General features: G+C 52.0%; 1 protein-coding gene across 1 annotated transcript in view; it reads right to left on the bottom strand.

Moving 5' to 3' along the window:
- The window catches only part of LOC121855503, a 257960-nt gene that overhangs the window by 29347 nt on the left and 215450 nt on the right, over window positions 1-13163 (bottom strand). Inside the window, 2 exon segments of the mRNA XM_042350478.1 lie at window positions 289-9896; window positions 10272-13162. Of these exon segments, the coding sequence (XP_042206412.1) occupies window positions 289-9896; window positions 10272-13162 (12499 nt within the window).

Genomic DNA, 13163 nt, shown 5'->3' with positions numbered 1-13163 from the left:
TAGATATAGTTTACCGATGCTGAACAACACAAGATTCATTGATGCAAACAGTTTAAAGATGCAGTTTATAGGTGGTGGACGATGCAGGTCGTACGATGCAGGCTTCGTGATGCAAAACTGAACAATGCAGGCTCCTTGATGCACAAATGAACAATGCAAACTTTAAAAAATGCATAAGCTTGTACTAAACGAAAATATTGACAGGCACAAGAGTAAACATGCATCGTGCTCTGGCATGCGTGAACAACAAGAAATCAAGAGTTGGAGACAAGCCACTAAACATCTTACTGGTGGTGCACTGGAGATAGGGGTCACCGGTCATGCCTCGGGGACAAGAACAGACGGCGCGGTGCCTGACAGCATCGCACAGAGCCGTCGGAGAACACGGGTTGGCCACCAGACAAGGGTTCTGGCAATTGCCGTTGTAGCAAGCCTGGTCGGCATGACAATCTTCATTTCGAATGCACTGTGGCTTGAGCACGGGCGGTGCAGGGGTCGGGGCGGGGGTGGTGGGCGGATAGCACCTTACGTAAGGGTTACCAGTGTATCCAGGACTGCACAAACACGTCGGCGTGTGCACCGTAACGATGCACTCAGCGTTGAAGCCACACACGTCTCTGTGTATGCAAGGATCAAGGCATTGTTGGTTGATGCAAGCCAGGTGATAAGGGCAGTCACTGTCTACTATGCAATCCGGCTTTGGTGTGGTAAGTACCTGGATGGGTGGCGGAGTAGGTGGTTCTGGTCGTCGGCAGGAAGTGAAAGGATTACCGATATACCCTGGTGGGCAGTTACAGTGGGGCCGGTGGTTCTCGGCAGTGCATACAGCCATAGGAGCGCAGGGGTTGCTGGTGAGGCACACGTCTCTGCACACATTACTGGTGCACACCTGGGTGGTGAAGCAATCTTGATCCACCACACACTGTGGACGTTCAATCATGGGCACTGTAGGGGAACAGATGGCATGATGCATCTGGGCAATGCACTCACTGTTGGGATCACACAGCTGGACGCCGCACACCTTCCCACAAATACGATTGTAACACTGCTCGTCGAAAGCACACTCACCACTGGTGCTGCAGCCGATGGGCATAGGTGGGTCTGTGGCTGGCGGGGGTGGTCTAGTGAGTGGCGTCGGCTTCTCCCGAGGCGGCTGTGTTTGCACCATGGGGGGCGGGGTGGGTGAGGTGGGCCCTGACAGAGGCATGATGGGTTCCTTGGGGTGCGGAGATGTTTCCACAATGGGCGGGGCTTTGGTGGTCGGCAGCTTCGCCTCAAGTGCTTGGCAATAGTGCTGGGGGTTGCCTGTAGTGCCACTAGGACAAACACACACTGGCCGGTGATCCAGGGTCTTACAGTCGGCATTTTCTCCACAAATTCCCAGAGCACAAACAGGGTAACACAGTAGGTTGATACAGGAGTTGTCTAGGTCACAATCATCATTATTCTCACATGCGATGAGTATAGGTGGAACTATGGGTTGAGGTGGAGGGGCGGAGAACGGTGGCTCAGTCGGGCGGGCGGTGGGGAGTTGGATGATGGGTGGCAGCTGAGTGGAGGTTGGAGCAGACACAGGCCGAATTGGGTGGTCGGGTGGGGGGCTATGATCCCCGCTCAATGGTGGTGCAGGTGTGGATGGTTCTAACACTGCCAATGCAGAACACTTCAGGGTGGGATTACCCGTGGTCCCTGGTGGACAAGTGCACTCAACCCTATGTACCCTCGTCTGACAATCTGCATTTTCGCCACACAGACCTGGATGACACACGTCGAGACAAAGCTTATTCACGCATGAGTTGTCATATGGGCACTCAGCTGTACTCGCACACCCAATTGGCATAGGAGGAGCTGTGGGTGGAGGTGGTGGCCGAATAACAGGAGGTAGAATTGGCCTGGGAGTGCCTGGTTCACCCAGTGGTGTTTGTGAGGTGGAGGGTGGCACACCCACTGCAATGACGGGATCATATGTGGATGAAGGTGGAGTGCCTGTGATAGGTGTGGACTGCGTAGTTGTGTGCATCGTCAGAGCTTGGCAGCCCTCGGTAGGGGTGCCTGTGGTGCCTGGGGGACAGCTACAAACTGGCCGGTGGTTGAAAATCTGGCAATCGGAATTTTCACCACAAATGCCCAGACCACAAACGTCATAACAGATGTGATTTACACAAGAATTGTCTGTGGGACACTCATCTTTGTTCTGGCACGCTATAATTATCGGCGGTTGGATGGGAGGTATTGGAGGCCTGGGAAGGGGATGCTGAGTAGGCCTTGTGGTGGGCGTAATAACTATTGGATCAGGTGAGGGTGATGTTGGTCCTCCGACAGGTACTATAGGTTGTGCAGGTGGTGGGGAGATGGTCACACCAAGAGGGGGCTCTGGTGTGACGGGTCTCTCGGTAGTCAACGAAGTACACGCTACAGTGGGGTTACCAGTAGTACCACTGGGACACACACATTCAGGTCGGTGCCCTGTTGTTTGGCAATCGGCGTTGTGACCACACAATCCAGGATAACAAACATTTAGGCAAAGTTTGTTAACACAAGTATTATCAAAAGGACATTCATCGTTGCTAGAGCACCCAACGGGTATAGGGGGCGGAGTGGGCACTGGAGGCACGAAAGGAATGGGGCCATCAGGAGGTCTAGGTGGGCTTAAAGACACAACTGGTGGAACAGGGGGTTCCGTGGGACCAGAAATCGGACGGACAGGCTTCTGTGGGTGCAGTGGTGTTACATCCGTCATTGGCCTAACAGTCTCAGGTCGGACAGTAACAAGAGAAATACACCGTACTTGAGGATCTCCTGTTGTCCCTGGTGGGCACAGACACACTGGCCTGTGACTGATAGTTGTACAATCAGCTTCATCACCACAAACCCCAAGACTGCATGCATCATAACACAGCTTGTTCAAACATGAATTGTCCACATCACACCCATCATTGTTCTCACAAGCGATAGGAACTAGAGGAACAATCACGGGTGGAGGAGGTCGCTCTATTGGTGGGTCTGGAGGAGGACGTGTTGGTTGCTCCACCAGAGGAGGAGGTCCTGGACTTGTAGGACCAGCGATGGGATGGAAGACAGTCTCCTCTGAGGGAGGCTTATCCCCAGCAACCGGAGGAATGGGTGCAGGTATGTCTACAGCAAGAGCTGAGCACTTGATATTAGGGTTCCCAGTTGTTCCTGGTGGACATTTACAAGTAGCTCGATGTCCAATTGTCTGACAGTCGGCATTTTCACCACAAAATCCTGGATAACAAATATCAAGACAAAGTTTATTTACACAGGAGTTATCAAACGGACACTCGTCAGTGCTCTCACAGCCCACAGGCACAGGACCAGGGGTGGGTGATGGTGGCGGCTCTGTTACAGGAGGTGGTCTGGGTCTGGGTGTTGGGTGTTCTGCCACTGGGGGCTGACCTGGACTAGTTGGTGCACTAATTGGATGCACTGGATCTCCTGGTTGAGCTGGCGGAAATTCTGCCGTGGGAGGCGTCGGTCCAACTGGTCTTTCTGTGACGATGGATACACATGAATGTAAAGGATCTCCTGTGGTTCCTGGAGGACAGGTACAAACTGGACGATGATTCGCGATTCGGCAGTCAGCATCATCTCCACATATACCAAGACCGCATACATCATAACATAGGTTGTTGAGACAGGAATTGTCCGAGGTGCAGTCGTCATTGTTCTCACAAGCAATAACAATAGGAGGAACAACAGCAAGAGGTGGTGGTCTTGGACTGGTGGGCACTGGAGGTGCCGTTGTTGGCAATTCTACCAGAGGTGGTGGGGTAGGAGTGGTAGTTCCTGATGCAGGAACAACTGGATCACCCGGTGGTAAACTTGAGATACCCGCTACAGGCCTGTGGGTAATAGGTCTCTCGGTAGCTAAAGCCGTGCACCTCTCTGTTGGGTTACCTGTCGTGCCTGGTGGACATACACAAGTGGGTCGGTGTCCTAAGGTCTTACAGTCAGCAGCCTCACCACAAATACCAGGATGACACACGTCCAGGCACAGTCTGTTGATGCAGCTGTTGTCGAAGGGACACTCACCAGTGCTCTCACAACCTATGGGGTTTGGTGGTGGTGTTGGTACTGCAGGAGGCAGTGCAATTGGAGCTTCTGTAGGTCGAGGAACTGGAAGTTGAGCTACTGGTGATGGCGGTGTTGAAGTAGGTCCAGGAACTGGCCGGATAGGTGTGTGACTATCAGGTGGATGTTCAGCTATGGGAGGTACTGTAACAACGAGAGGTCTTTCTGTTGCTATGGCTATGCACCCTACTTGAGGATCTCCTGTTGTCCCTGGTGGGCACAGACACACTGGCCTGTGACTGATAGTCGTACAATCAGCTTCATCACCACAAACCCCAAGACTGCATGCATCATAACACAGCTTGTTCAAACATGAATTGTCCACATCACATTCATCGTTGTTCTCACAAGCGATAGGTACTAGAGGAACAATCACGGGTGGAGGAGGTCGCTCTATTGGTGGGTCTGGAGGAGGACGTGTTGGTTGCTCCACCAGAGGAGGAGATCCTGGACTTGTAGGTCCAGCGATGGGATGGATGACAGTCTCTTCTGAAGGAGGCTTATCCCCAGCAACCGGAGGAATTGGTGCAGGAGGTGTCTCTACAGCAAGAGCTGAGCACTTGATATTAGGGTTGCCAGTTGTTCCTGGTGGACATTTACAAGTAGCTCGATGTCCAACTGTCTGACAGTCGGCATTTTCACCACAAAATCCTGGATGACAAATATCAAGACAAAGTTTATTTACACAGGAGTTATCAAACGGACACTCGTCAGTGCTCTCACAGCCCACAGGTACAGGACCAGGGGTGGGTGATGGTGGCGGCTCTGTTACAGGAGGTGGTCTGGGTCTGGGTGTTGGGTGTTCTGCCACTGGGGGCTGACCTGGACTAGTTGGTGCACTAATTGGATGCACTGGATCTCCTGGTTGAGCTGGCGGAAATTCTGCCGTGGGAGGCGTCGGTCCAACTGGTCTTTCTGTGACGATGGATACACATGAATGTAAAGGATCTCCTGTGGTTCCTGGAGGACAGGTACAAACTGGACGATGATTCGCGATTCGGCAGTCAGCATCATCTCCACATATACCAAGACCGCATACATCATAGCATAGGTTGTTGAGACAGGAATTGTCCGAGGTGCAGTCGTCATTGTTCTCACAAGCAATAACAATAGGAGGAACAACAGCAAGAGGTGGTGGTCTTGGACTGGTGGGCACTGGAGGTGCCGTTGTTGGCAATTCTACCAGAGGTGGTGGGGTAGGAGTGGTAGTTCCTGATGCAGGAACAACTGGATCACCCGGTGGTAAACTTGAGATACCCGCTACAGGCCTGTGGGTAATAGGTCTCTCGGTAGCTAAAGCCGTGCACCTCTCTGTTGGGTTACCTGTCGTGCCTGGTGGACATACACAAGTGGGTCGGTGTCCTAAGGTCTTACAGTCAGCAGCCTCACCACAAATACCAGGATGACACACGTCCAGGCACAGTCTGTTGATGCAGCTGTTGTCGAAGGGACACTCACCAGTGCTCTCACAACCTATGGGGTTTGGTGGTGGTGTTGGTACTGCAGGAGGCAGTGCAATTGGAGCTTCTGTAGGTCGAGGAACTGGAAGTTGAGCTACTGGTGATGGCGGTGTTGAAGTAGGTCCAGGAACTGGCCGGATAGGTGTGTGACTATCAGGTGGATGTTCAGCTATGGGAGGTACTGTAACAACGAGAGGTCTTTCTGTTGCTATGGCTATGCACCCTACTTGAGGATCTCCTGTTGTCCCTGGTGGGCACAGACACACTGGCCTGTGACTGATAGTCGTACAATCAGCTTCATCACCACAAACCCCAAGACTGCATGCATCATAACACAGCTTGTTCAAACATGAATTGTCCACATCACATTCATCGTTGTTCTCACAAGCGATAGGTACTAGAGGAACAATCACGGGTGGAGGAGGTCGCTCTATTGGTGGGTCTGGAGGAGGACGTGTTGGTTGCTCCACCAGAGGAGGAGATCCTGGACTTGTAGGTCCAGCGATGGGATGGATGACAGTCTCTTCTGAAGGAGGCTTATCCCCAGCAACCGGAGGAATTGGTGCAGGAGGTGTCTCTACAGCAAGAGCTGAGCACTTGATATTAGGGTTGCCAGTTGTTCCTGGTGGACATTTACAAGTAGCTCGATGTCCAACTGTCTGACAGTCGGCATTTTCACCACAAAATCCTGGATGACAAATATCAAGACAAAGTTTATTTACACAGGAGTTATCAAACGGACACTCGTCAGTGCTCTCACAGCCCACAGGTACAGGACCAGGGGTGGGTGATGGTGGCGGCTCTGTTACAGGAGGTGGTCTGGGTCTGGGTGTTGGGTGTTCTGCCACTGGGGGCTGACCTGGACTAGTTGGTGCACTAATTGGATGCACTGGATCATCTGGTTGAGCTGGTGGAAATTCTGCCGTGGGAGGCGTCGGTCCAACTGGTCTTTCAGTGACGATGGATACACATGAATGTAAAGGATCTCCTGTGGTTCCTGGAGGACAGGTACAAACTGGACGATGATTTGCGATTCGGCAGTCAGCATCATCTCCACATATACCAAGACCGCATACATCGTAACATAGGTTGTTGAGGCAGGAATTGTCCGAGGTGCAGTCGTCATTGTTCTCACAAGCAATAACAATAGGAGGAACAACAGCAAGAGGTGGTGGTCTTGGACTGGTGGGCACTGGAGGTGCGGTTGATGGCAATTCTACCAGAGGTGGTGGGGTAGGAGTGGTAGTTCCTGATGCAGGAACAACTGGATCACCCGGTGGTAAACTTGAGATACCCGCTACAGGCCTGTGGGTAATAGGTCTCTCGGTAGCTAAAGCCGTGCACCTCTCTGTTGGGTTACCTGTCGTGCCTGGTGGACATACACAAGTGGGTCGGTGTCCTAAGGTCTTACAGTCAGCAGCCTCACCACAAATACCAGGATGACACACGTCCAGGCACAGTCTGTTGATGCAGCTGTTGTCGAAGGGACACTCACCAGTGCTCTCACAACCTATGGGGTTTGGTGGTGGTGTTGGTACTGCAGGAGGCAGTGCAATTGGAGCTTCTGTAGGTCGAGGAACTGGAAGTTGAGCCACTGGTGATGGCGGTGTTGAAGTAGGTCCAGGAACTGGCCGGATAGGTGTGTGACTATCAGGTGGATGTTCAGCTATGGGAGGTACGGTAACAACGAGAGGTCTTTCTGTTGCTATGGCTATGCACCCTACTTGAGGATCTCCTGTTGTCCCTGGTGGGCACAGACACACTGGCCTGTGACTGATAGTCGTACAATCAGCTTCATCGCCACAAACCCCAAGACTGCATGCATCATAACACAGCTTGTTCAAACATGAATTGTCCACATCACATTCATCGTTGTTCTCACAAGCGATAGGTACTTGAGGAACAATCACGGGTGGAGGAGGTCGGTCTATTGGTGGGTCTGGAGGAGGACGTGTTGGTTGCTCCACCAGAGGAGGAGATCCTGGACTTGTAGGACCAGCGATGGGATGGATGACAGTCTCTTCTGAAGGAGGCTTATCCCCAGCAACCGGAGGAATTGGTGCAGGAGGTGTCTCTACAGCAAGAGCTGAGCACTTGATATTAGGGTTGCCAGTTGTTCCTGGTGGACATTTACAAGTAGCTCGATGTCCAATTGTCTGACAGTCGGCATTTTCACCGCATAATCCTGGATGACAAATATCAAGACAAAGTTTATTTACACAAGAATTATCAAACGGACACTCGTCAGTGCTCTCACAGCCCACAGGCACAGGACCAGGGGTGGGTGGTGGTGGCGGCTCTGTTACAGGAGGTGGTCTGGGTCTGGGTGTTGGGTGTTCTGCCACTGGGGGCTGACCTGGACTAGTTGGTGCACTAATTGGATGTACTGGATCTCCTGGTTGAGCTGGTGGAAATTCTGCCATGGGAGGCGTCGGTCCAACTGGTCTTTCTGTGACGATGGATACACATGAATGTAAAGGATCTCCTGTGGTTCCTGGAGGACAGGTACAAACTGGACGATGATTCGCGATTCGGCAGTCAGCATCATCTCCACATATACCAAGACCGCATACATCATAGCATAGGTTGTTGAGACAGGAATTGTCCGAGGTGCAGTCGTCATTGTTCTCACAAGCAATAACAATAGGAGGAACAACAGCAAGAGGTGGTGGTCTTGGACTGGTGGGCACTGGAGGTGCCGTTGTTGGCAATTCTACCAGAGGTGGTGGGGTAGGAGTGGTAGTTCCTGATGCAGGAACAACTGGATCACCCGGTGGTAAACTTGAGATACCCGCTACAGGCCTGTGGGTAATAGGTCTCTCGGTAGCTAAAGCCGTGCACCTCTCTGTTGGGTTACCTGTCGTGCCTGGTGGACATACACAAGTGGGTCGGTGTCCTAAGGTCTTACAGTCAGCAGCCTCACCACAAATACCAGGATGACACACGTCCAGGCACAGTCTGTTGATGCAGCTGTTGTCGAAGGGACACTCACCAGTGCTCTCACAACCTATGGGGTTTGGTGGTGGTGTTGGTACTGCAGGAGGCAGTGCAATTGGAGCTTCTGTAGGTCGAGGAACTGGAAGTTGAGCTACTGGTGATGGCGGTGTTGAAGTAGGTCCAGGAACTGGCCGGATAGGTGTGTGACTATCGGGTGGATGTTCAGCTATGGGAGGTACTGTAACAACGAGAGGTCTTTCTGTTGCTATAGCTATGCACCCTACTTGAGGATCTCCTGTTGTCCCTGGTGGGCACAGACACACTGGCCTGTGACTGATAGTCGTACAATCAGCTTCATCACCACAAACCCCAAGACTGCATGCATCATAACACAGCTTGTTCAAACATGAATTGTCCACATCACATTCATCGTTGTTCTCACAGGCGATAGGTACTAGAGGAACAATCACGGGTGGAGGAGGTCGCTCTATTGGTGGGTCTGGAGGAGGACGTGTTGGTTGCTCCACCAGAGGAGGAGGTCCTGGACTTGTAGGACCAGCGATGGGATGGATGATAGTCTCCTCTGAGGGAGGCATATCCCCAGCAACCGGAGGAATGGGTGCAGGAGGTGTGTCTACAGCAAGAGCTGAGCACTTGATATTAGGGTTGCCAGTTGTTCCTGGTGGACATTTACAAGTAGGTCGATGTCCAATTGTCTGACAGTCGGCATTTTCACCACAAAATCCTGGATAACAAATATCAAGACAAAGTTTATTTACACAAGAATTATCAAACGGACACTCGTCAGTGCTCTCACAGCCCACAGGTACAGGACCAGGGGTGGGTGGTGGTGGCGGCTCTGTTACAGGAGGTGGTCTTGGTCTGGGTGTTGGGTGTTCTGCCACTGGGGGCTGACCTGGACTAGTTGGTGCACTAATTGGATGCACTGGATCAACTGGTTGAGCTGGTGGAAATTCTGCCATGGGAGGCGTCGGTCCAACTGGTCTTTCTGTGACGATGGATACACATGAATGTAAAGGATCTCCTGTGGTTCCTGGAGGACAGGTACAAACTGGACGATGATTCGCGATTCGGCAGTCAGCATCATCTCCACATATACCAAGACCGCATACATCATAACATAGGTTGTTGAGACAGGAATTGTCCGAGGTGCAGTCGTCATTGTTCTCACAAGCAATAACAATAGGAGGAACAACAGCAAGAGGTGGTGGTCTTGGACTGGTGGGCACTGGGGGTGCCGTTGTTGGCAATTCTACCAGAGGTGGTGGGGTAGGAGTGGTAGCTCCTGATGCAGGAACAACTGGATCACCCGGTGGTAAACTTGAGATACCCGCTACAGGCCTGTGGGTAATAGGTCTCTCGGTAGCTAAAGCCGTGCACCCCTCTCTGTTGGGTTACCTGTAGTGCCTGGAGGGACATACACAGAGTGGGTGGTGTCTCTCAGAATGCCTTACAGTCAACAGCCTCTGGCCAGGATGACACACGTCCAGGCACAGTGGTGGGTACAGCTGTTGTCAGAGGACACTCACACACACCTGCAGTGCTCTCACAGCCTATGGGGTTTTGGTGGTGGTGTTGGTACCTGGGAAGCAATTGGAGCTTCTGTGGGTCAGAGGCTGGAGAAGTTGAGCTACTGGTGATGGCGGTGTTGGTGGGTCCAGGAACTGGCCGGATGGGTGTGTGACTATCGGGTGGATCGTGTTCAGCTATAGGAGGTACTGCTTAACAACGAGAGGTCTTTCTGTTGCTATAGCTATGCACCTAGCAGGATCTCCTGGCTGTGACCTGAGTGGCACAGACACTGGCCTGTGACTGATAGTCGTACAATCAGCTTCATCACCACAAACCCCAAGACTGCATGCATCATAACACAGCTTGTTCAAACATGAATTGTCCACATCACATTCATCGTTGTTCTCACAAGCGATAGGTACTTGAGGAACAATCACGGGTGGAGGAGGTCGCTCTATTGGTGGGTCTGGAGGAGGACGTGTTGGTTGCTCCACCAGAGGAGGAGGTCCTGGACTTGTAGGACCAGCGATGGGATGGATGACAGTCTCTTCTGAAGGAGGCTTATCCCCAGCAACCGGAGGAATGGGTGCGGGAGGTGTCTCTACAGCAAGAGCTGAGCACTTGATATTAGGGTTGCCAGTTGTTCCTGGTGGACATTTACAGGTAGCTCGATGTCCAATTGTCTGACAGTCGGCATTTTCACCACAAAATCCTGGATAACAAATATCAAGACAAAGTTTATTTACACAAGAATTATCAAACGGACACTCGTCAGTGCTCTCACAGCCCACAGGTACAGGACCAGGGGTGGGTGGTGGCGGCGGCTCTGTTACAGGAGGTGGTCTTGGTCTGGGTGTTGGGTCTTCTGCCACTGGGGGCTGACCTGGACTAGTTGGTGCACTAATTGGATGCACTGGATCACCTGGTTGAGCTGGGGGAAATTCTGCCATGGGAGGCGTCGGTCCAACTGGTCTTTCTGTGACGATGGATACACATGAATGTAAAGGATCTCCTGTGGTTCCTGGAGGACAGGTACAAACTGGACGATGATTCGCGATTCGGCAGTCTGCATCATCTCCACATATACCAAGACCGCATACATCATAACATAGGTTGTTGAGACAGGAATTGTCCGAGGTGCAGTCGTCATTGTTCTCACAAGCAATAACAATAGGAGGAACAACAGCAAGAGGTGGTGGTCTTGGACTGGTGGGCACTGGAGGTGCCGTTGTTGGCAATTCTACCAGAGGTGGTGGGGTAGGAGTGGTAGTTCCTGATGCAGGAACAACTGGATCACCCGGTGGTAAACTTGAGATACCCGCTACAGGCCTGTGGGTAATAGGTCTCTCGGTAGCTAAAGCCGTGCACCTCTCTGTTGGGTTACCTGTCGTGCCTGGTGGACATACGCAAGTGGGTCGGTGTCCTAAGGTCTTACAGTCAGCAGCCTCACCACAAATACCAGGATGACACACGTCCAGGCACAGTCTGTTGATGCAGCTGTTGTCGAAGGGACACTCACCAGTGCTCTCACAACCTATGGGGTTTGGTGGTGGTGTTGGTACTGCAGGAGGCAGTGCAATTGGAGCTTCTGTAGGTCGAGGAACTGGAAGTTGAGCTACTGGTGATGGCGGTGTTGAAGTAGGTCCAGGAACTGGCCGGATAGGTGTGTGACTATCAGGTGGATGTTCAGCTATGGGAGGTACTGTAACAACGAGAGGTCTTTCTGTTGCTATAGCTATGCACCCTACTTGAGGATCTCCTGTTGTCCCTGGTGGGCACAGACACACTGGCCTGTGACTGATAGTCTTACAATCAGCTTCATCACCACAAACCCCAAGACTGCATGCATCATAACACAGCTTGTTCAAACATGAATTGTCCACATCACATTCATCGTTGTTCTCACAAGCGATAGGTACTAGAGGAACAATCACGGGTGGAGGAGGTCGCTCTATTGGTGGGTCTGGAGGAGGACGTGTTGGTTGCTCCACCAGAGGAGGAGGTCCTGGACTTGTAGGACCAGGAATGGGCTGGATGACAGTCTCTTCTGAAGGAGGCTTATCCCCAGCAACCGGAGGAATGGGTGCAGGAGGTGTCTCTACAGCAAGAGCTGAGCACTTGATATTAGGGTTGCCACTTGTTCCTGGTGGACATTTACAAGTAGGTCGATGTCCAATTGTCTGACAGTCGGCATTTTCACCACAAAATCCTGGATAACAAATATCAAGACAAAGTTTATTTACACAGGAGTTATCAAACGGACACTCGTCAGTGCTCTCACAGCCCACAGGTACAGGACCAGGGGTGGGTGGTGGTGGCGGCTCTGTTACAGGAGGTGGTCTTGGTCTGGGTGTTGGGTGTTCTGCCACTGGGGGCTGACCTGGACTAGTTGGTGCACTAATTGGATGCACTGGATCAACTGGTTGAGCTGGTGGAAATTCTGCCATGGGAGGCGTCGGTCCAACTGGTCTTTCTGTGACGATGGATACACATGAATGTAAAGGATCTCCTGTGGTTCCTGGAGGACAGGTACAAACTGGACGATGATTCGCGATTCGGCAGTCAGCATCATCTCCACATATACCAAGACCGCATACATCATAACATAGGTTGTTGAGACAGGAATTGTCCGAGGTGCAGTCGTCATTGTTCTCACAAGCAATAACAATAGGAGGAACAACAGCAAGAGGTGGTGGTCTTGGACTGGTGGGCACTGGGGGTGCCGTTGTTGGCAATTCTACCAGAGGTGGTGGGGTAGGAGTGGTAGCTCCTGATGCAGGAACAACTGGATCACCCGGTGGTAAACTTGAGATACCCGCTACAGGCCTGTGGGTAATAGGTCTCTCGGTAGCTAAAGCCGTGCACCTCTCTGTTGGGTTACCTGTCGTGCCTGGTGGACATACACAAGTGGGTCGGTGTCCTAAGGTCTTACAGTCAGCAGCCTCACCACAAATACCAGGATGACACACGTCCAGGCACAGTCTGTTGATGCAGCTGTTGTCGAAGGGACACTCACCAGTGCTCTCACAACCTATGGGGTTTGGTGGTGGTGTTGGTACTGCAGGAGGCAGTGCAATTGGAGCTTCTGTAGGTCGAGGAGCTGGAAGTTGAGCTACTGGTGATGGCGGTGTTGAAGTAGGT

This window comes from Homarus americanus, unplaced genomic scaffold, assembly GCF_018991925.1.
Source record: "Homarus americanus isolate GMGI-L3 unplaced genomic scaffold, GMGI_Hamer_2.0 scaffold48406, whole genome shotgun sequence".
In the NCBI taxonomy this organism is placed as follows: Eukaryota; Metazoa; Arthropoda; class Malacostraca; order Decapoda; family Nephropidae; genus Homarus; species Homarus americanus.
This window is presented reverse-complemented; position numbering and strand designations above follow the sequence as displayed.